This window comes from Tachysurus vachellii, chromosome 10, assembly GCF_030014155.1.
Source record: "Tachysurus vachellii isolate PV-2020 chromosome 10, HZAU_Pvac_v1, whole genome shotgun sequence".
Lineage (NCBI taxonomy): Eukaryota > Metazoa > Chordata > Actinopteri > Siluriformes > Bagridae > Tachysurus > Tachysurus vachellii.
Window position 1 is genome coordinate 11321985 of NC_083469.1, and position 24206 is coordinate 11346190.

At 40.8% G+C, this 24206-nt stretch overlaps 1 protein-coding gene across 2 annotated transcripts in view; it reads right to left on the minus strand.

Annotated features, from left to right (window-relative positions):
• The window catches only part of cdin1 (CDAN1 interacting nuclease 1), a 63222-nt gene that overhangs the window by 11975 nt on the left and 27041 nt on the right, over positions 1-24206 (minus strand). For both annotated transcript variants that reach the window (XM_060879051.1, XM_060879053.1), the window contains 5 exons: positions 23004-23083; positions 22591-22640; positions 19364-19431; positions 17948-18013; positions 17527-17632 (listed from right to left, as the gene is read on the minus strand). In XM_060879051.1, coding sequence (XP_060735034.1) covers positions 17527-17632; positions 17948-18013; positions 19364-19431; positions 22591-22640; positions 23004-23083 — 370 coding nt within the window. The remainder of the gene's footprint in view (positions 1-17526; positions 17633-17947; positions 18014-19363; positions 19432-22590; positions 22641-23003; positions 23084-24206) is intronic.

The window sequence follows — 24206 nt, forward strand, 5'->3', positions numbered from 1 at the left end:
TTATCTTATATATTCTTTATGTTTGTGGAGGGCCAGTAGCAGCGTCGGTGGGGCTAGATATGAGGTTCTCAAATCTAAAAATGGCCACAGAAATTTCTATTTCTACACACCAGACTATATAAAACAGGTTATTCATAGAGGGGAAAAAAAAGAGAAAGAAAGAGGTGATTTGCCATCTCTCCAAAGACTCTAAAGAGGGGGTTTGTTTTTGTGTGGTAATGAATGAAGAGCCACTTCAGCAGAACAGGGTTTAAAAAAAAAAAATAAAAAAAGCCTATTGTCTATTCTGTTATAGTGACCGAAGTGGAAGAAGCTTAATTAGCAGTGGAATGAAGAGTCCTTCAGCTCATGACACCCCTGAAAAGATTTGCTCCTTGAATGCATTTTAAACAAGCCACTAAAAAACAAAAGTAGCCAGTTCTTTCATTAACACCAAGCAGAAATTAGTGAAACTTCAGTGTTTGACTGTGTATATTTATGAGCAGATAGCACAGGCCATGTGAAGTAGCCTTGATTAATGCTGTTTATCTGTGCATGCGCCACCTGAATATGCAAGCGCACGAATCAAAAATATTCACATGCAAAACATGCAGACATTTGCATGCATTTTTGATTTGGTGTTTCCGCAGCACTTAAAATATGCGGTAGGAAGGAGAGCAGCGCTGCCTGGTGCGCTGTCACGCCGCACACTCACACTGTCATTGGTGATGAGAGAACTTCCCAGCTTCAAAGCAGCTTTGCGTTCGAAAGGAGAAGGAGCAAATATTTGAATTGCAAAACCACATCATCTTCCGACGGGAGAAAATTCAAGACAACTTCCAAGAGTTAAAGACCTACATTTCCCCCGAACAAGCGAACCCTCAGCAAACTGTTAAAAGGAGGGGGCCTCTAACGTATTCTGTATAAGCACCTTCCTCGGTAATTTAGCGTATCCAAATTTGTGTAATGGGATGTGACACGTTTCAGAGGAGGGCTCAAGAAGAAATATATAAATATAATACGAGGAGAGCACCATAAAAATGTTTTAAGTGAGCCTGGTATTAAGTAGAAATTCAGCGTATAAATCCAGGGTTCTCCGGCGACCTGACACAGTTTTGATTACGGACTGAAGTGTAATTACTTAAGCCATCCTTAAAGAGCCGAGGAGTTAGTGACTCCATGATACTCTACTGCCAGTTCTGTTCCATCACCAGCTACTGTTTCAAACCATGCAGGAAGCATTTGCTTACAAATAAAAAGACGGTTTACTCAACTCCATTTGCTGAGCTGTTTCTATATTTTAGTTGTAGTGCAGTAATAATACAAAAACAGTTTCAAAAATCAAGACATTCAACATAAAAAAAGAAAACAAAAGAAAACACAAATCAACTGCCCCCCCAACACCCCCCAAAAAAACCCTAAAATCGAAAACTAAGCCAAAGCATAAAACCTTATAAAATTTGACATTTCTCGATTTTATAGCAGAAATACGCCATTTAACACAATTACAATAAGAGAGACATGGATAGCATTTATATCAACAAATATTAAGAAAACACTTCAACAATTGTGGATGAAAAAACCAACATGCATTCATCTGTTTGTTTGCAAAATCAAAATCAGTGCCAAACACGATGTTTAGAACATTTTTTTGGCTCTAAAATGATAAATATTACCAAAAGCTCTCATGTCTTGCATTTGCTTGTTTTTCCATCATGTCCGATTCATTTTAGATTAGATTAGATTAGATTAAACTGTACTGTCATTGTGCAAGGTACATGTACAGAGCCAATGAAATGCAGTTAGCATCTAACCAGAAGTGCATAGATAGCTTATTTACAAGTGGCAGTGTAATAAATAAGGGTATGTGGTTATACAGAAGGTGTAGTAATATGTACATATAACTGAATAAGGGTATATATAGTGTGGTTTTATATAAGCATGATACAGTATGAAGTGGTATGACAGATATAGCTGTACAAAAGGAATGTCATTATGAATATATACATCTATATATACAGTATATAGGCTTGAAATTAATGAACAATCTCAAAGTGATCCAGATGAGGATCAGCAATTACTGAGTAACTAATAGCAAGACTTGGCTAAATTACAGATTGTGTTGGTGCCTGATGCACTGCTAATGTCAGTCACAGTGGGTTTTGTAAAAAATAGAAAAAGGGGTGATAGTAAAAGTCATGTATTGACACGATGGCTGAAAACAATCTGGATTCCTTCAGATGCTGCAGTTTATGAAGATTCAAATCACCCATATTTTAGTTTTGCATATATTGAGCCCATACTTACTGAGAGAGAGCAAGCAAGCGAGAGAGAGAGAGAGAGAGAGAGAGAGAGAGAGAGAGAGAGAGAGAGAATGTGCGAGAGAGAGAGAGAGAGAGAGAGAGAGAGAGACAGAGAGAGAGTGCAAGAGAAAGAGAGAGAGAGAGAATGTGCGAGAGAGAGAGAGAGAGAGAGAGAGAGAGAGAGAGAGAGAGAGAGAGAGAGAGAGAGAGAGAGAGAGAGAGAGAGAGAGAGAGAGACAGAGAGAGAGAGAGGGAGAGAGAGAGAGAGAGAGAGAGAGAGAGAGAGAGAGAGAGAGAGAGAGAGAGAGAGAGAGAGAGAGAGCGCAAGAGAAAGAGAGAGAGAGAGAATGTGCGAGAGAGAGAGAGAGAGAGAGAGAGAGAGAGAGAGAGAGAGAGAGACAGAGAGAGAGACAGAGAGAGAGAGAGGGAGAGAGAGACTGAGAACATGAGAGAGAGAGAGAGAGAGAGAGAGAGAGAGAGAACAAGAGAGAGTGAGAACATAGAGAGAGAGAGAGAGAGAGAGAGAGAGAGAGAGACACAGAGAGAGACAGAGAGAGACAGAGAGAGAGAGAAAACGTGAGAGCAAGAGAGAGAGCAAGAGAGCGAGAGAGAGCAAGAGAGAGAGAGAGAGAGAGAGAGAGAGAGAGAAAGCAAGCAAAAGAGAGAGAGTAGCCGGTACTTTCAGCTCAATACTGATATGTACCATATCAAGCATTTTTTAAATATATATATATATATTAATTCATGACTCTTTGATATCTGGACTATGTGTGATGAAACATGTAGGAAACATAGTGTGTTCCAATAAAAACAAAATGAAATAAAAGCAGTTCCTTTGTGTTTCCATATTGATTTTGACATATAAAAACGAATGAATGGAATTTAAACATGTCAGGTCTGTGTATACTGCACTAATAGGAAGGAATGTCAGCATTCTATTCCAGAAAATGTGCTACTTAAGTATATGTGGGAAATCTTTCATGTGGCATGTTTTAACTGTCTCTATACTGACACTGTCTGTCAATCATGGGTGGTTTAGCCAAGTTACTGATTTATAGCTAAATAATATGAATACCTACAAGGCTGGGGTTATAAAAGTTTAGTAATAAAGATCAGTGTGTTGATGGGGTCTAGCAGATGAAAGCATCCACTTGTAAATCAGAGTCGTAGCACTAGCGCTTGGCACCCAGGACATAACTGCGTGTTATTCTGATACACGTGTCCCCGCCCTGCCCTGTGCTCGGCGCCCGGCCTAGGCTCAGACGCGCTGGAGGCAGACACGAGCAGAAATCAAAAGCTTCAGTGATGGATAACTTTAGTGCACAATGACCTCTGTCACAGAAGGTTTGCCCTAAATCAATCTGAGCGATAAGGAGCACGCACACCTTGGTGTGTTCACGAGGGCGGCCCTTATCTCTGCCAGGAGGAAGTCTGAGTAATAACTAAAGACAAGCAACGAAGAAATCACTAAACCCAGAATGTCAAACACAATTTCCAAAGTATATTCACCTCCTCCGGCACTGCTAAAACAGTCATTATGAGAGCACGGGTGATGGGAGTCTGTGTTTACACCCAGGCCTTGTGCAGGAGGAGGAAAAGAAGAAGAAGAAGAAGCAGAAGGAGAAGGAGTAGAGGAGTGAGAGACGTGAGGTCACACACTGCTGCAGGGCCTCGAGAGAAAATGAAAGCCCTGGGGCTTTAAGTCGTACATGTCGGGCCGCCACAGGCTGCCTGCATTTGCAGTGATACATGCGAAGAGGGGTTGGAGGTTGAAGTTGAGAGGAGGGCCGACAGGAAAAAGAGACTGAGCGCTTCGGGGAGATTACAGCACTTAACATGTTAAGACCTCTCAGGAGTTTCCCCATTCATTCAGGCTCTTTTCCTTTTTTGGCCAGCGAGACTATAACTTTCCACGTGGTGACATCAAAAATGGAGCAACAGACCAAACATGACACAGAACATCGCGATTACGTGACCCCTTTCTGTCGAGCGTTTCAAAAGTGCGGCCTTGAAAATGTTGATGAAAATATGTTTGCTTTTTCATTCGAAATGACATTTGACAATGCTGGTAATATTTCAAATAGTCGCACAAACATTCTTGCAGGCCATGCCATTTTTTTTCCATTGCTTGGACAGGCACAGGTAACCTCTGCTGAAAGTTTCCCATGAACTCAGGGATATGAATCGAAAACAAGACAGCGGAGAAAAAGAGGCCTGACATTTTGAGCCACAGTGTTTGGTTTCACTCAGGCGGATAAGGCCAAATGTTTCGCAATCATTATTCAAGGAGGTTTATCCCTTTTCTGATTCAAACCGCAACGAGTACTGAAAACAGCAGCGGTCATCTTTTCTGACCACAGCCGAGCCTTTAACAGAGACTCGAGAGAGACTGCGGACTGTCAGCAGGTCCGGGGATCGGGTTCCACTGCCTGCTAAACCCCATCACCAAATTAGTTGAGGTGCAGTCCTCTGGCCTCGTCGGTACAAACGCAATCAAGGAAGCGTATTTTGTAATATGATTCTAATTAATGATGCAGAAGAAAGACAAAACACCAGAGTAGCGGCAGCCTGATAGCCGTTACTTTTACCTTACAGAAATGTTTCATATACTTGACTTTCGACAGAAGGCCACAAGGGGAAACTGAACGGGATGGGAACTCGGACCGAAGTTAATAGTTTTCACATTTATTGCAAGCACAGAGGAAGAGAATGCAAGCAGGCAGGCAGGACAGTGATCTGGCATCAGCTAACCACAGCTGGGGTGAAACTGGCACGCGGCAGCTTGTGTCATGCGGCTTTCACCAGACAACACTGATTTTCTCACAGATTTCAGCTGACAATATCATATATTCATTATGTGTGACATATATGACATTATAATATCATCATACTGAAAATGTGAGTTTGAGGAAATTTCAATTCGAGATGTGGAAAGTTTTACATTTTGGATTTGTAACAGCAACAGATCTGTCCACATACTTAGAAAAACAACAAAAAAAGTAAATAAAAAAAAAAAAAAACAGAAAAAGAAACGATGATGACATGCAGAGCAAGAACGCTGGATCTCTTCTGCCTACTGTACAAACCCATGGGGTGCACTACGGCCATGCTTTATGGCGCTGAAAAGAACAAAGGCCACTACGGAGCCTTTGAAGCTTCATACCATTCATCTGAAGGAGCCGAACACTTTAAACTGATTATACATATGCCGTGTGTGTGACAGAAAGACTATGCTGACCTGACAGATATCAAACATTAGTTTGAATGGATGAGTGAAATCAAAGGTCACTGCTCGAGTTCTCATCTGTCTCTGATTAAGCTCTGACCAATGGCTACAAGGTTAGCCGTGTTTAAGCGACAAGGCAATCGAGAAGCAAGAGAGTGATCCGAAACTTAAACCAGAAATACAGGCAGGCGAGAGCACGTGTCCCATTTTTCCTTGTTATAAGCAACACGACGGGACAAAGGTAAATCAGATATGTTACATACATACAGAAATTGGTAGAACTGAATAATATAAAAAAAAAAAAAAAAAGGGAATATTCGATTCGGTTCATTTTGTTGGATCTCTAACAGTCTCACAATGTACAAGAGGACGAAAATAAATTCATGTATTTTGGCAAACATATGGAGAACATAAGGTTTTCAGTTCTAGAAATGGAGGTCCCTGTGCACTGCTGTTTAACAAATCTGCAAAATACAAAATTCAAATGAGTCTTTTTTTGAAAACCTGTCTAAAAAACCTGTCTGTGATATGAACCCAACACAATGATGAAAGATCAGAAATCCCTCCGTTCTGCTCAGCAAATGAAGAACACATTTCCCTTAATGCTGAGTGCAATACTGAAAGTGATTTGTATACCGTGACATGTTTGTTATTTTGGAGACCTGTTTATAGATACTTAGCATGAGGTTGCTAATTGTGATATATACAGCCGCTCTCTTCGTAAGGCTAGCCGTGCTTTATAAACCGCCTGTTTGCTTGGATTACCTCTTAACCTGAAACTCTCAAAGACTCTGTAGAGAAACAAATCAAACTCAGGCCTTCACACTGCGATCACGTCCAACGAGGTCACCGTATAACAACCGAGCAGGGAGGAGGAGGAGGAGGAGTGGAAGAGTCAGTCCTGACTGAATAACCCCACAGTGACGTTTATGGATACTGTAGTGCAGAGCCAATCCCCTGCACCACTGTGTTCCCTTGATGAGGACTGTCGAAACGAGCCAACATCTGCTCCTCGATTAGGACGACATGATGGCGGACCGCTGTAATTGATGGTCTCGTCCACAGAGCTAAGAGAAGTCTGAGAGAGCCGGGCAGGAAAAGGGACAAGCCTGAGAGAGGGACAGTGGACCTAAAAGAGGAATACGCCCCAGTTACTTATAAACAGCCACGTGTCATAGACGACCTGATTCTCAGACTGAGCCGTCAACCAACAACCGAGAACATCTTCAGCTGGAAAACCGACCGGTACAAACGAAGAGCAATTCCCATATCATTTTTTGACAGTGAAAGTTCTTTTTTTTAAATTCATTTATTTTTTTTTATTAGAAACGGATAATAAAATCAGCCGAAAATGAAAAAACAAAACAACAGTCCACTCAGAGGATCCACCAAAATGAAGAGCAGCGTGTTCGCCTGTCCTCATAAATATCAATGTGCCGGAACAGCCGCTAGACTAAAGAAAAAAAAAAAGCTAATTACTCGCTTGCAATGGCAGAAAAAGGAAACCGCAAATATGCAGGCTTTAATACACAAAAAGGTTCTCAGCGCATCCCTGTTCCTTCAGACCAAATGTCAGGGGCACGCTGGTTTACTGATGAACAAAAAGCCAGATTGTTTCCATTCACTTGGCCACTTTAAAAGGTGTCTGCGGTGTCCTTGAGCCAGGCTGCAGCCTCATGCTCCAGTGCTCTCCTTAACCCTGCTTCTACAATAGCTGAGTCTTCACACGAGCTCAGCACGAGAGTCGTTCCATTCAACCGGCACGCCAATGTTTCACGCTTGACTTTGGCAAGTCATCTGACCGCTCTGATGGACGCCTGGAACACAATCCGGCTGCGCACGTCTCGAAAAATCACATTTCGTTAGCCTTTAGGAGAAACATTGGGTGCCTTATTGTGATGGATTTGAGGACAGAGGATTTGGGCATTATGGAAATATTAAAAACAAATGTATAAAAAAAATGGAATGAGGTAATTATATGAAAGTATAAAGTTCGATTCGAAGCAGATATTAACTGTGACAGAAATGACCAGTATCTCATATTTAGCTTGAGTAACCCAGGGCAGCTTCGGGTCACACAAACAATCCCATTTCTGTTCTGATTCTCAGTACTGATGTCAGTGACTTTTTGGGATACGCTCATTAAGGTTAACTACAGAATATATAATACCATCATGGGAGAACTGCTCCAGTACTGGAGCTTGCCCAGAAACTTTTGGATAGCCAGGATTTAAAAAAAAAAAAGCAAATCTATTTTTCTTAGTGACACAACAATTGTGATCAAAAGCTATTTCTTTCATTTTATTTTTACACACAAAGCACAATTATTTCATGTACATAACCTCCACACCCTTAAGACCTCCAAAGATCACAGCCAAGAAAACGCTTGCATTGTTTCCACTTTTTCTGATGCAAGTTGACAGGTCAGAGATGAGAGATATGTGTTGTTTTTTTTCCCAAGCTCCAGCTCGATTTGTTACTAAAATACATTTTGGCCAGAAAAATAACCTCCCGTGTTCGCCGTCCCGCACTTCCAGATATCTCTGGGGTCAGAGACGTGTGTGTGCTCAAAAGCCATTTCAGCCATCAAAGTTCTGCCGTTACACTGGGTTTTACAAAGAGGCATTTTAATAAAGTCACACTGCACTCTGTGCTCCCACACAAGATCTCACCAGGATGACAAATGTTGCTGACTTCTGCCTGGAATGAAAGCCGGAAGGTCAAAGAAAGGGGTGAGATGGGGAAAAATAATAGGTGGAGGGAAGCATGGAAAATCCTGCATATGCTTCTTTACCTTTCAGTGATGAATATCTCAACATTTATGAAAGCTGCGAGGGAGGGAAAAAGAAAACGAAATAAAAAACTAACTTGACACAAAAAGTTCCAGAACTAAACAGGAATTCAATGGAAAGGCATGTTCCAGCTCCCAATTACTTCTGACTCTCTTTGCAACTGTCAGATAGAGATTTCAGAAATTGCACCCGTGTGCCTGTGTGTCCCGCTGCTCGTTTCCGCAGAACCTCCTGCGCGTCAAAGCCGTTCTTAACCTCAACTTTAAGCGGCGAATTTGTATAATGCGCCGGCACAAACCCTCCAGAATAAATACGTGAAATGAAGGCTTAGCGGAGGCTAAATCCTGCAGCCGACGGCAGGCTGAAACACACGGATTACATGCACAGCACGTTAAACAATGTGCCTAAATATGCATTGAAATCTGTAAAGCATGAAACCACCTTGTCATTCGCCATTAGTATTCCGAGTTGTCGGTCATACATCTTGCGCTTGGGTGTATCGCCGTGGTAAATGTCATGTGCTGAGGGTCACAAATTCCAAGAGGATTTCTTGATGTCATCTCCTGTCAACTTTATTTCTCCAGAGCTCTTAACGATTAAACTGTCACAAAGTGCTCGGTGTTGCACAGGGCCTGCGTTCGTGAGACCTCAGCAAAAAAAAAAAAAATATATATATATATATATATGGTTGGAAATATTGGAAGTAAAGAACTCATTTTGTTCTGCATGAAATGAGGCACAAGATGAAAACAACATGGCAAGTGGATCAAAATGTTGCCAGGAACTTGCTCACATTACTCACAAGACAAAACAGAAAAATCAGAAATACAGCAAACCGCATGCTCATAAGCGGAACTCAGAAAAGTCTTTCCGCAGACTGAGCGTGTGTGTGTGTGTGTGTGTGTGTGTATGTCACAGATGACAGTAGCATAGGCGTTGTCCTCAGGGCTCACCCTGTAATGTCCAGCCTCATTGGGATCAGTGGACATAGGACAACAGGGACATCTCTCTCTCTCTCCATCTTTCTCTCTCTCTCTCTGCCCCTCTCTCCCTCTGCCTTTCTCGGGTAACACACTCAATCTGTTCGCTCCTGCTTATGACCTTCTGCAGGTCAGTACACCTCTACCTTCAAAACACCATTCCAGGCAAAATACACCCCCCCCCCCCCCCACACACACACACACAAATATACAAATACAAAAAAATCTTTCTGCTTTAAAGTCATTACAACATGTCTTTATTAATTATAAATTCCTGGCCTCACATTCAGAAGATATGTGGGACTATGATGGACATTTCCATTAAAAATGAGCACACAGTCCACATTCTTGGATCAAAAAATTAATTCTGTGTCAAGGCTATCTGATTGACCAGCGTAAGACTTAAATGGAATTAACATCCCATTTCTCTGTGAGAAAAAAAATTATGGAATAAAGAACAAAAATTAATTGAAAGAAAGTTTAGAGAGGTCAGGAACTGGCAAACTGCAGGAAGGATGTTAGAAATAAAATAAAAAAAAAACAGATTAAACACGTACGACAGCGAATAAATATTTTCCAATGACAATTTGAACAGTGTGATTAAAAAGCCACACACTACAGCAAGATTTCTTTATTCTTTGTGAAGTCAGAAAGACAAACAGAGCGCCTGTGAGAGCTCATATCAACTCCTCCTAAGTGGTCAAACTGTATGATGTATATGACAAATCCAAAAGTCTTAACCCCATTTCATATGTGGAAGAAATGAGCCATATTGTCCCATTATATCGCCATAAATCATTTTTTCCAACCTTTGACAGCTTTTTATCAGATCTAACCTTTCAAGCCTCCATTAGGAGCGGTAACATTTTTAGCTCTGACAGACATGCAGCACACACGGAGCCACAGCTGATTAATTTCAGGCCGGGACGAGCAGCCTTCTCTCGTGATAAAGCCTTCTTCACGTCTCACACAGGTAACAGCGCAATCACTTCCATTAAGCCTTCACGTGCCAACTCGTTTTCTCTGCTATAAAATTATTGAATGAGTTATTTTGTTTGTTTTCCTACAATAGTGATGCTGAATTTGTATTCTGATCAGACTCATTATCTAACTGCAGACTCTGACCTTGAGATTTATATTGCTGCACTGGTTCTAGTGAGAACTCCATCAAAGATCCTTACACAAATGTGTATAAATGTCATTGAGATATAGTGGCAGTCCATGACGAGAGGTGTATGTAGCTTTGTTAGAAGAGTCTCCAGTGTCAACACTTTGTAACGGCCACGAGCAAAGACGTAACATTAGCTTTCCCTTGACAGAGTGAAGTTTTAACTACTTTAAGAGAAAAAAATAAGAGATGCTGCTGAGGGAACGGAAGCTATTCCTGTCAGACTGCTAGCTCTTATCACTATAATAATAACAAGAATAACTATCTTTTTCCGCACGTGTTCCACAACAGTAAATGTAACTAGAAACTGAGAAAGTATTAAGCGTTGTTCTTTAGAATCTATTGAAACTGGCAAACTACCTTTAAACAGAAATTAGACGTAAGGTAGAAGATTAGAAGAGGTAGAAGGTAGAAGATTTCTAAGGTAGAAATTAAACTTAGTGATTTAAGACTGGTGTAAAACTGAAAAAACTGTGTAGCTGTTATGGGAAATTAATCATGAGGTCATGAGTCCTGGCATTATTATATAATTTCATATAACAATGTCCTGTTTTATTTCTTTTATCATAATCTAGATTAATTTAGAAATGTCTCATCATACCTTTAGTTGTTTATAGTTACATTTATTGTTGTGGAACATCCACAAAACAGACAAGTTAGCAACAGCTAGCAACAGCCATTCCCTCACCAGCTGCTAAAAAAAGAAATAAATAAAATATAAAAAAGAAAAACACACAAGTTACCATGCAGAACCTGCAATGTATGTTTGTACATTCAAGTGTCACCTTCCATTAAGGTTAAATAAAATAATCTTACAGAAAGATCCACCATATCATGAATTGTAGTGTCTTTATTGCAACACTGAAAGGACTGATTATTTAACATTAAGCGATCAAAGAAAAACTCAAAATCAAGCAAATCCCCCAATATTTGGAATGATAATTTCTCAAAATTACCAAGATTTTCCACCGATTCGGGCCAAGACGTGTTGTGTGACGTGATCATGACACACACTGAGAGGGCGTCTACTTTGGTATATGGTAGCCTTGTGGTTAAGGTGTTGGACTACCAATCGGAAGGTTGTGAGTTCGATCCCAGGTCCACCAAGCTGCCACTGCTGGGCCCCTGAGCAAGGCCCTTAACCCTCAATTGCTCAGCTATATAAAAATGAGATAATGTAAGTGCCTCTGGATAAGGGCATCTGCTAAATGCTCTAAATGTAAAATGTAAATGTACTTTAAAAAGTAATTTCACGTGCATCTTCACAGGCAATCCTGTGCTTGCAATTTTGTCAATACGAGTAATTTTCAGCGAAGAAAGCACAAAATAATTCTGCTTCACAAATAAATGCCCCCAAAAAAAGCATCAAACTCTGTGTAATCCTGCAGAGTCTGAATAACAAAAATAGTTTTATATTATGTGGTTAATACAACCTACACATCTCTGTGAATGCAATATATTAGCAGGAGTGCGTTGATATAAAGCTAACACTAATTCAGAATCGAAGCTGTTATAAAAACATAATCAACACTTTGTGATTTGCGATTTCAACAGCACTGTGGTATAAAGTCCTATACCAGTACACCGTGTCGTGCTTTATCGCTGACTTCTAACAGTGTAGAATAAGGCAGCATTTTTTCCAACCCCAATGGCTCACTTTAGAGTCACCCACAAGGTTGATGATTCATTCTGTACAAATGAGCTCGTACATAACAGCGAGTGCATCCTTACTGCTCAAATACAGCAGGTTGATTAATAAACAAGCAAAACACGGCCAGAGGAAGAGGACAAGAGGACAACAGTCCGTCCTTTCAGACTATACATAAGGATTAGCATTTTGTTACAGAGGGATTGAAGAGAATGTTTGACAAACTGAGCCAGTCCAGTCAGAGATGACCACTTCCTTATAAAATCATGCATAAAGGAAAGAAAAAAGTAATGTCGAGACATTCAAAGAGAGGCTCAATAGTTCGAATTCATAGCCTGAGTTACGTTTTGGAAGAAATGACACTTTATTTCCTATTGGTTGTGCGTAGGTTTTTATTTACTGGTTCACTCTCTGCCAACAACAGCTCAACCCTGTGCTCGGTTTATGACGAGGAAGAACGTTAGCCCGGAGCCGCATTTCATTACATGCCATGTTTAACTATACGCACTTCTCCTAAAACACACACGAGGCTTATAATGTGCTTAATATTCACCATCAGGTGAATAATTTTTATCCAAGTCTGATAGTTGGAGGAGATGGATAACTCAATTACCAGCACATCCGTCACACGGCTCCCTGGCACAGCAAAGGCAGCAGCTAAGATTGATGGTAAGATGAGACCAATGGCTTCTTCGTCATCACATCCAGTCAGTGGGCCTGAACACGCTTTTTTCCCCCTTCCTTTGCCTTTCTTTCCTTTTCTATTTTTTGTTCTATCTGCAGCCTTCATATGCGCAGCATCATTACCCCTCACTCCACTGAGGAAAGTGTATTACGAGGTTAGTGTTTTGGCAAGGCTATTGTTTGGATGATGAATATATTTGGTCAGGGAGAGAAAATTAGTTGTGTCATTTGGAGGAAAAATACAACACCATTTCTCAGGGATTTTTTTTTTTTTTTGCAGTGCTTAAGAGCAAACAAGAACGATTAACAAACGCTCAAAGCTCTGGTACTAGTTTAAAACCACAAAACGTAAATAAGCTAATCAGCAGAGCCGTCACACAAGAGCGGTGAAGTCATTAAATGAGGGACCGTCATGTTAAGAAGGTCAGTCAATAGGAAAACTCAGCATGCTTTTCAGTGGATCACTGTCATTTTTTCTCCCCCAACACAACGAACGAACAAATCTAAGAAGGCTACTTGCCTCCACATCAACCCAGAGCGTAAATTAGAAGAGAAAGCATGGGTGATGTCACCCGATCACTCTCATTGCACTGACATCAGTTCAGTGGGCAGAGCAGGCTGTGTGTGTGTGTGTGTGTGTGTGTGTGTGTGTGTGTGTGTGAGAGAGAGAGAGAGAGAGAGAGAGAGAGAGAGAGAGTGTGTGCGTGTGTGTGTGTGTGTGTGTGTGGGGGGGGTGTTCTCCAACTGCTCAGGCTTAACAATGGGAGAGCGCATTCAAAATGTCAAATGTAAATGTCAATTAAAAATTACAAGGGAGCTCCAAAAGGTGCGTTTTGAAGGGGCTGACATTTTTTTGACAGGGCAGAGTTTATCGGGTGAGGCAGCCCACAAACATGACGGCATGGGTACTGTCAGCTCCCTACACACACGAGAAGCAAAGCCACTGCTGAATACTGATGGGAAGGTCCTCACCGTCATGTACAATATATCTATGTAGGAAAATCTGTAAAGCTAAAACCTCCTCTGCTAGAGCGCAGCCATCATTAAGGCCACGGCTGCATCAGACGCAATGAGCAGTGCTGATAAATCGAAACGATTCTGGGTCTCATGAAAATAAATAAATAAATAAATAAATAAATAAATAAATAAATAAAACGAATAACAATAACGGCCTAAAAAGATACGATTTTAGACGTGTCACTATTGACTGTTTTTATTCAAGTGTTGTCTCATTAAACGCAACGTCCCTCATAGTCTAGGAATGTTCCCAGCCGTGGGCCAGTATTTTCTGCTCAACAACTTTTTAAGATTTTTAATGGGCCCTACTAAAAGCTGAAGTGTTCAAAGTCTATCACCCTCCAGTGGGATCTGAATCTCCAGCACAGCGTGCCATTCCCGCGCATGCCATTTCCAAATAAAACCTCACAAAATGGAGAAAATAGCAGGCAGTTGATTATAACCTTGGCATCACTTTCCAGTTTGGGTTCGACTCATTGCACAGTTTTGTAGGGATCATCTTCACTGAGACACAGCATCTGTTACTGAAATCAAGGCCCTCAGAAACCCCGGTACACTGATACTGAAACTACAAGGCCACAAAATACAAAGACAGCAGTTAGATCAGTAGTGTGGACCATTTAAAATAGCCTTCTTAGACTGAGGACGTTAAAGACAGCTCCCTGAAGTCAACGGCCACTGCTTTATGCTCTTTTATAATGAAAATAATTACTTTACTAATCTCTTGCTCTGAAGGTGATGACCCAGTCATCAAATAACATTCAGGAGACATCATTAAGGTGACATGGGGGCTGCCCTTTCCTGCTCGTCATGTCACCGTGCTTTCCCTACTCAAAACTCAGCACCCTTTCATTTTAGAGGTGACTTACTAATCCATGGCTTGCAAATTCTGTCTAATAAGTATAATCTAGAAAAGGTTTGTGTTGCAGTGGGCTGATGGGAAGAAGTGATGTGTGTGTGTGTGTGTGTGTGTGTGTGTGTGTGTGTGTGTGTGTGTGTGTGTGTGTGTAACTGGCTCTGTATAAGGTTTCTGAGGTCAGGAGCTCACGGCTATGCACCAGTATGTCACAATGTGTCAACCGGCCATCAGCAACAACTTGGCTAGTGGGGGTGACCTTTCAGTTCTACGCATGTGTGAACATTTCCCCAACCACACACACACACACACACGTCTACTTATACATCCATCTACCTATCTGTCCATCTATTGGGGATGTGATAGCTTAGCGGTTAAAGCACTGGATTACTGCTCAGAAGGTTTTGAGTTTGTATCCCGGGTCCATCAAGCTGCAACTGCTGGGCCCCCAAACAAGGACCTTAATCCTTAATTGTATTTTACATTTCATTTGTGGCATTTGGCAGAAGTCTTGTCCAGATCAACTTCCATTTTTATCTACATTTTATCTGTTACTTTCATTTTAAACTAATTCTCTATCAATCAGGAGGTTTCTAACAGAACAGCTCCAAGTCTGGCTGCAAAACAACAAAAGATTGTTCTAAGAGTTACAGTATTTTTAACAATAACAGCACATACACAAGAACTAAAAACAACTGATAAAACACGATGCTTCATCCATTAATCGATCAAATAATACAGTGTTTGCAAACTGTTGTGGTATAAAGGGATTGAAACCCTTAAACACGTTGTGGCAAGAGGAAACTTGAGAATAGTAAGAGCATCACACCCCTGTTTCGTTTTTTTCCTTTTACTGAATAACTATTCTGTTACGTCTTGTCCCATTTATTATGTTTCCGACTTTAAATATAAAAAGCCATCTCTGAGTTCTATGAAGACAAAAATAGCTACGCTATGGTAAGTTGATAAATCTTTTGATGGTATCTCACTATTTTTATCTTAATAGCATTTTTTTTTTTTTTTTCGTTTTACATGTCCCATATTTCTGTGGGGTGAAAAATCATTTCAAGCTGCATGCACTTCTTCATTGTTGTACGTGAAGTACAATGCTGCAGTGATGAATCGTTTGGAAAGGAAAGCTTTTTCACAAACCAAATACAGCTGTTTACATGACCTCAAACGTACAACTTGCTTAGAAAGCGTGCTGTAGTTTGTTTGGTTTTAAAAACGATCATGCGTCTCTCTCTCAGAGAACATGCTGAGCCTTCATGCTGTCAGTCACACACATGCACATATGCACAGATGGAAATCCAGAGAAAAGCAGCTATATGGAGGCATATGATGTCAATCTGTAGACAGCCGATTCTGTAGCCAGCCTTCAGCTAAAAAGCCGCAAGCCTTTCCTACGGCACAGGCTCAGTCTGCTCTTATCCTCTCAGTGTAAGAGGATACCTATTCCACCTACTGTACCTACTCCACCTCACAGGCCGGACAGTAAAACTCCCTGTGGACTGATTGGAGGTGGCTAATATAATGGTTTGTATTCATAAGCGGTTTAAATCAACCAGCAAATGCAACGGCAAAAGAAACTTCTATTTAATTTGTGCTTCCATCAACTACAGCTATGTAGAAATTTCTGATGATGTAACAATTGAGATGGAAAATACTACAATACCCAGAATGCCCAGATGTGGTTAGTCTACATAATGAAATACAAGCCAAAACAAACCGCAACATAAACCTGAGAGACTTGTAGATATTTATAGAATCGTGCTGTTGAATTCTGCAGTTTGATTAATCAGAACGTGTCGAATAAATTTCAGTAATCACAGCTCTGACACCAGTGCATTATTTTAATGTTTCTATAGCAACAGTTCATTCACAATAATTTACGTAGCAAAAACATGCCACGTAATTGAAGGTTTATAATAAATATAAATGTGTATTGTTGTTTAACACAAAAAAATGTATAACTGTTGTTATGGTGACGTTTCTATAAAGAGGTAGCATTTATGGAAGGAGTCTCCTGTGTCAGTGCTTTGTAACAGTCTGAGGAAAATTAAAGATTTCAAATTAAGAGAGGACCAACTTGGTTCTCGGATGTTCCACAGCATTAAATGTAACTAGAAGCATCTAGTTGTTAAGTTGCACTAGCCTAGTGGTTAAGGTGTTGGACTACTGATCGGAAGGTCGTGACTTCGAATCCAGGTCGAATCCCAAGGATCCACTGCTTAACCCTCAATTGCCCAGTTTTATAAACTGAAGTCACTCTGGATGAGGGTGTCTACTAAATGCCAGAAATGTAAATAAATAATACATTCCAGGAAGTGTTGTTATACGAAATAGACAATAATCCACTTCAGGCTTCATGTTGTTGATGATTTTTCTGATCCGTTATAAAAATTCTAAATATAAAGCTATTTAATAATTATGTATATTTTATGTAGAATACTGCACATCATGTTGAGAAACTTTGTGATTAGTGTGCAAAGAAATTATAAAACGATAATAAAAGTAACCTGGATTACAGCTGACTGGTTAAGAGTAAAATATTTTGTTATTTAGAAAGTTTTCAGATTTAAGACAAATGTATCAGATTTTACCGCTTGGGACATGATTTATAGGGAAAAAAATGTAGTCTCTCTTTTTCCATGCATATTGTCAAATGAGTTTAATTATACATATATACACAATTTACACAAAAGAGATAAAAAGCTAGTGTGAATGTAAATTTTTTCACCCGGTCACATGTTAACATTAAGTCAAGGGCACACTGAATAGCTCAAGCTTGAACAATGCTGAGTAGAAAAGTGATGACAGGGACATGCTATGGCAATGGAGTTTAAACCAAGGATTACTAAAGAGCTTCTTACCTGTTCCAGTAACTCCAGAACTGCTCGTTTAGATAAGTGTGATGACTCTGCTCATCTCCAAACGAGGCCTTGCTCTCAATCCAGTGCACAATGTGGCCTTCAACAGCTGTAGGTTTAAAAACAGAGAACCCAAACTTTGTCAGTGTTTTTGCACTGGAGTCGGTTTGCTCTGGCATTTTGAATTCAGACAGAGATTTGTAAATCCATCTAAGATTATCATGACGAAAACCTTCTCCTGAGGCAACATGTGGTATTTCCTTGGGAGATGCTTTAATAGTTTGTATTCAAAGGAAAAAAAATGAAATGGTATTATTTTAACATTAGCTTGACAGATGGGATTGTGTGAGATAACTCTAGGCCTGTAATAGTCACTGCTGACTGACCAAGTGATACTTTTCTTACTGATTTGACAAAGACTTACCAATGGGGACTTCTAGAATAATGTCAGGGGTCTTGTCATAACCCTTGGCCCGTAGCTGATTCTCATCTGAGGGCAAACATTTCAGGCAATTACTTAAATCATACTAATCAAATTCAGCAAAAAGGAAGTGGACTTCATGCCTAAGTGACAAAAATGACCTTTATCATATTCTGGCACTAATAATAAAACAGCATGGGGTTTCTACTCGCCTCCAGATCACTGACCTACTGTGTGTAATTGGAAAAGTAGCAGTAAGACGTGTTTTGAAAAAAAAAATTAAAGTAATAAAAATATTTAAAAAAATCCCATACCTAGTGCTTCTAGTTAATTTCTATGTTGACTTTCTAACACGTATGTAATACAACAGATACCACAGAAAACACAGGCTTTTTACACACACTGAAAACATCACACTTTACATCTGCCAATGATTTGCAAGCACTGCACAAAAATCCATCAGGGCAGGTTGGCGGTGGAAAGCATTGAGCTGGTGAGCTTCATAAAAAACAGAAAGGACATGGCTGGCATTATAGCGGCTGAAAGCATGACCCTTGTGCGCGTGTGCCTCAGTCATTGTCCTTGACTCCTGGCGCGGTTCGACCATTATTTGCGGAACACCTGATTTCTCCATTAAATCTCAGGCTGACCAGGTCATTCAATTCCAGGGGCTGGCCTCTCCGTCTTCAGCCAAGCTCGACTAATGGGCTGAGGGGGAAGAGGGCTGAAGGTCTTGGACTGTGAGGGGGTCCGGGCTGTGTGGTCTCTCTCTCTCTCGTTCTCTCTCTCGACACCTGCCGGGCTGTTGACACCGTCATGCGGCGCCAATCGCCTTTTTACATCACCGTTGATTAAAATTAATGGGCCATCCCTAGTGTTGGGGAGCTTATTTCCAATCCATTTATCAGCCGGGCGAGGCCGCCTCGGTGACCCCTGTGCCCCAAACTTTGACAGTTTTAGAACAGTCCTCGCGGCCGTCTCTGCTAAGGTCAGCACTCGGGGCCCAAATAAATGATATCTTCTTAATGACAGAAAAAAGACCGATTCGAAAAACCCTGCTTGCTTTTCTGTAGGGTATTGAGATGGGAAAGGAAAAGGAAATTTCACACCTGGCTACTCACAACCTTAGGTTTAAGTCTTCTGATTGTGAGGCTGTGGCAGGGTTGGGTGAGAGCAGGTCAATATGCATCTGTCTGTTGTATTTATGGTACAATCTATTCTAGAAACGAGTGCAAAACAATTACATAAAGATGATTTTAATGTACTTTACGTACGTTTACTATAAATGAAAGTATAAAGAGGTCGGTGGACAAAAACCTTGTGGCTTTAATTCACAGGTTATAAAGAACAATAAATCTTCACGTATATTGCTGTTCACAAATAAAAGGAAATAGGAAATGCTGGTGGAACATTTCTTACCTACAAAGGAGAGGTTCCTCTCTCTGAGTTTCTCACGCAGGATCTCCTCATGCTCCTGACCGATAGAGCTGATGAAGCACAGTTTAGGAAAAGCAGGTAACTTAAGAGTTCAATTAAAGAATTAAGTGAGCACAGGATGCCTTTCAGTCTCCTTAGAAGCAATTAACTGAGTAAACACGCTTCGACTGATACAGCCGACTCATGCATGCTATTTTAATTTTAAATGAAGAGCAAGAGGGAAAAAGGCAACTTGTCAAATTTGACTCATAAAATGGGGACAATTTTACCTGCATGCAAGGTTGCTATGGAAACGCCCAAGTTACTGAGCAGTGTTGCTGTGGCAACACCAGAAGTGTATACTATTGTCTCTCTGTGTGTGTGTGTGTGTGTGTGTGTGTGTGTGTGTGTGTGTGTGTGTGTGTGTTTTAATATAATATGGATACTTGGGAATAGCAACTGCAATAAAGTTGAGAATCAATAGGATTGTATGTGAAGGTTTTTTTCCCCTCTAGCCACTAAACAATACTTAAGATGAAGATCACATTCACCTGGAATTGCATTTGAAAATGATGAAAAGTGCCACAGTGCATTAAATGGTATACTTAATGCAAAAGAACAGCACAAGAAACTTTAATATCAGATGTGCACTGGGTCAGGAAAATGCCACTCTGTAATATCAAACTAGAACAGTATATAGTATTTTCTTCAGGTTGTTGATATTTATTTGACTGATAGGTACTTAACACTTCAATTTATCAGATCAGGTCTGATTTCATGCTTAACTCCTGCTAAATGAGCTCATGTGCCTTTCCGCAGAGACACGCCACTGAGACGAGTGACTGCCTAGGTCATTAAGGGGACGTCTGGGTGCAGGCACTGGAGCAAGTCCCCTGATGTCATGGTGCAGCTCCAGAAGAAGAGCGAGTAGGCTGGTTTGATGAACCCTCAGAGGAAATGCAAGTGACTGAGGAATAAAGCTGGAGGGAGAGGTGTGAAAGGAGGTAAAGAGGCAGGACGATTATGGTGGGCAGGGTGGGACAGGGTTCAGTGGCCAAGAACAGACAAGCCTAGCACGGTCCCCAGCTGCCTGGTTCTAAACAGCCTGCAGAGTGACCAATACCACCTCCCTCTCTCACAATCTCAATCTCTTTCCATCTCTCTCTCTCACACACACACACACGTCTCATGGGTGCAGTATTTAGATGATTACCCATTTCTGACAGCCCATAACCGTCCGTCTCCTGTTCTCTGATCACTCCGACTGCATTGCTGCACTGAAAAATGGCTGCAGCCAGAAGCACAAGCTTATGAGTGCGTATGTAAGAGCAGTATGAACGTCTTGAATCGCCTATAGTCAGATTTGATTTTGCATTTAAGCAGCCAGAGAGTGTATTCATTAACTGCTGAGAAATTTGATGATGAAAATGCCATGTTCAAAAAAAAACACAGGCAACAAGGATATAATGTAATGTAATACTATACCCAGCATTTTCTTTTTTGCTTTTGAAAAACATTCAAACAGCACTTTAGCTCCGTCCTCTGCCATGTCTCGTGTTCAGAATGCTCTCCGTAAACTCGGATTTGCTTCCTAAAGGGGTTTGAATCGTGTTCTCATTGCAATCAAGCCACACCAGAGTGCTCTTGGAAGTGGACTGAGAGCATGTCTGACAGGCAGTCTCTTCACATATGCACGATTTAGTCCATATGAATTGAACCCTGCTGCTCTGCAATCTTTGGTGTGGTTCTTAAAGCAGGTAAGACCACAGCAATTGCACTCTGGTGTGGCCCAAAGCATCGGACTGAGATGGACTAGGTCTGGTTTCATTCAAACTCTAGAACAGTTTGACTGCTTTGTGAAAGCAATTTGACCCTCAGTTGACCAAACACTGCTTTGTACTGTAGTTTATAAAGAGCATTTTTTTTTACATGCTGGTAAGCTGATATATGAAGAGAAATAGAGCTAAAACTCTGTAGGAATACAATGTACTCTGAAAAACAGCTGGATTTCTTGACCAGAAACATAGAAGATGCTGGATACAGTTTACAAATGTTTTTAAACACGTTAATCATTCGTTAACCATTAATTCGTTCTCCATGCTGAGTTGAGTTCTGTGATTTTTACTCACTCTTATCAAAGCTTGAACTATTTCCATTGCAGTATTTCTGAGCACTGAATAAAATAAAAAGTATTTTTTTCCACCTCTGACCCTTTCCACATGCCACTGCACATTTGGATACAGTTTATTGCTACGCACCGATAATGGAGCTGGATACATGGAGAGCAAAGCTCATTAACATGGATATGTGCGTAGCTGTTACATCCAGAAGCCTACTTATTGATGACATCATCAATTTCACAAGGACATCTCTACTATATCACTGCACATAAAACAGTTTAGGCTCAAGTCCCAGACATTCCACAGTGGATCATTTTACTTTCCTGCTATAGACCTTAAATTAAAACTATAAGGAAATCAAAATGACCCTGATGCTCATATTCAAGATCCTTTCAACAAACTCAAGAGCGTACAGCTGTGTATCTAATGCATTAGATTTAGGATGGTTCCCTTCAGATTGTGGTTCCAAGTTTCTGACTATTTTGTTTTGTTACTGTCACATCTGACTTGTTTATTAGGAACAAGTGAAATCTCTATGTGGATTTCAATGTCTGTTAAAAGAGACATAAATAAAATTGAACTGAATTAAAACGGTCGGTAAAACTGACTCAAATTGAATAGAGTAAAAAAAAAAAAAAAATGTAGTTATCATAATGATTTAGGCATCTCTGATTCTAACAACAGGTGAGAAATGGAACAAATGCAATGTGTAAAAGAAGAAAGACTGAAGAAAGAAGGACAAAGGTCTATCGTAGGTGACCTGACCAGTACTCCCCAAGCTGCTGATAAATCTCAGCAAATGAGTTAAAAGGGATTTGACTTCAAAATCTGTATAAAGTGAATTTGTGAATGAAAAGCTGGCTTGGAGAGGTCCTGCTTCCTGACTGCATCTCAGCTCAGACAGCCATGTCAGCTGTGTCCGCTATACTGAAATGATGTATAAATGAACGAATGATAAAAGAATGATGCGCTGCTTAACCTAACACACCCACACCCACACCCACACACACACACACACACACACACAACTTCAGGTGAAGCTCGACACATCTCATCTTCGTGAATAGCTCCTCGTCAACTTTAGACTTAAAATTTTATGGGAAAGGATACTGTTTGATGCAGTCGACCAGCGGTCCATAACAGCAGTCATTTATGGTGCACTGAAAAAGAGGGGGAAGAAATATTGCCACATGGCTAAAGGGGGGTAGGGGGGTTGAAGCAGGGCTCTGTGCACCCGTTAAACAGATACCATGAAGGGAGGCAAACACTGGATATAACTTCATGCCACGCACCAGTACAGACGCTCGCATGATGCTATTAGCAAATATGAGACGCTGGATTACTTACTGAAGATGGGTTTGTGGCTAGTCAAGTTAATTAACATGCATATGTGCAAACATCCTGGCACATACTGATGACATCATCAGCTTTACACGGACAGCTCGGCCGCATCATTAGTCACTAGTTTAGTTTACATTTACAGTATATTCAATGCATAAAGGTGATCGAGATGCTGAATGTACCTGTTCCACGTGTCTGGCTAGATGCACATCTGGAATTAAAGATGGCTCCCGCAACATGCTGTTCAGGACTTGTTTGGATGCTGAAAATAATAATCATTTTTTTAATATTTCAGAAACAATATCACTGCTTTGTAACTAGAGCTTAACAGACAGCCAGGAAAGAAACCTCTTGCCCCAAGTGACTAGGTCATGGCACTGATAGATCACTGTTAGCGCAGCTATAGACGCAAATACCATATTTTACACCACTTACTCTGACATGTTCCGTACTCAATTGGGTGGAAGCTCAGAGCCGAGTGAGATTTTGCGCAGATAAATGCTTCAGTCGTGTTATGAAGGATGAATATTTTGCATCTCTCACCCCATTCCAGCAGCACGAACGTTATAAATCACATCGGTAGGCCATTGGATTGATTTCTTATTACTGCAAAGGCAAAAATCCCTAAGTCATTTTTCACGCACATTCCGATTAAATGGATTGTATCGCCGTGTGACGAAATGGCGGACGTGCACGGTTCTAATGATGTATACATGTGGTCATGAAGAATTGCTGCTGCTGCCTTGACACTTCCAGGAACGTTTCTATCTTCTAAAGAAGAGTGGTGAGAGAGAAACTGAGGTAGAGATAGAGAGCAGGCATCAGAGATTTGGTCCCATAGCAGATTTTAGGAATACAGGAATGATTAGAGGAAAAGAGATGTGATGAAATAAAGAAACACTTGAAGCACTGCTTTCAGGTCCCTCCATGATCTTCATACCATGCATGCTGTTATTAACCATAAACCTCTTTCTCTCTCACTCTCTCTCTCACTCTCTCACTCACTCTCCCCTTCCAGCTCTCTCTGAGGTGCTGCTCCACACGTCTCATTCCAAACCCCAGGTGGAAAAATGACAAATACGAGGTGTACGCTGTGATCTGCCGCTGCTAGAGAGACAGAACAAAGCCCAGTCAGCACTCCTCTCTCCCTCGCCGGAGCCGAGCCCAGGCCTGTGAGGCACCTTATTTCTCCTCTCATTTTTCTCAGAGATTGGTACCTTCACAACGCAGATCTATACAGCGCTCCTGTGCTGCTCGCCACTGAAGAAAGAGGGTTATATTTTCCCCTTGAGTTAGGACACCTCATGACAAATGATAATGGATAATCAATAAAGCGGGAAATATGAGGCAGCAAACTTTATGAAGCCACGAGACATATTACTCCC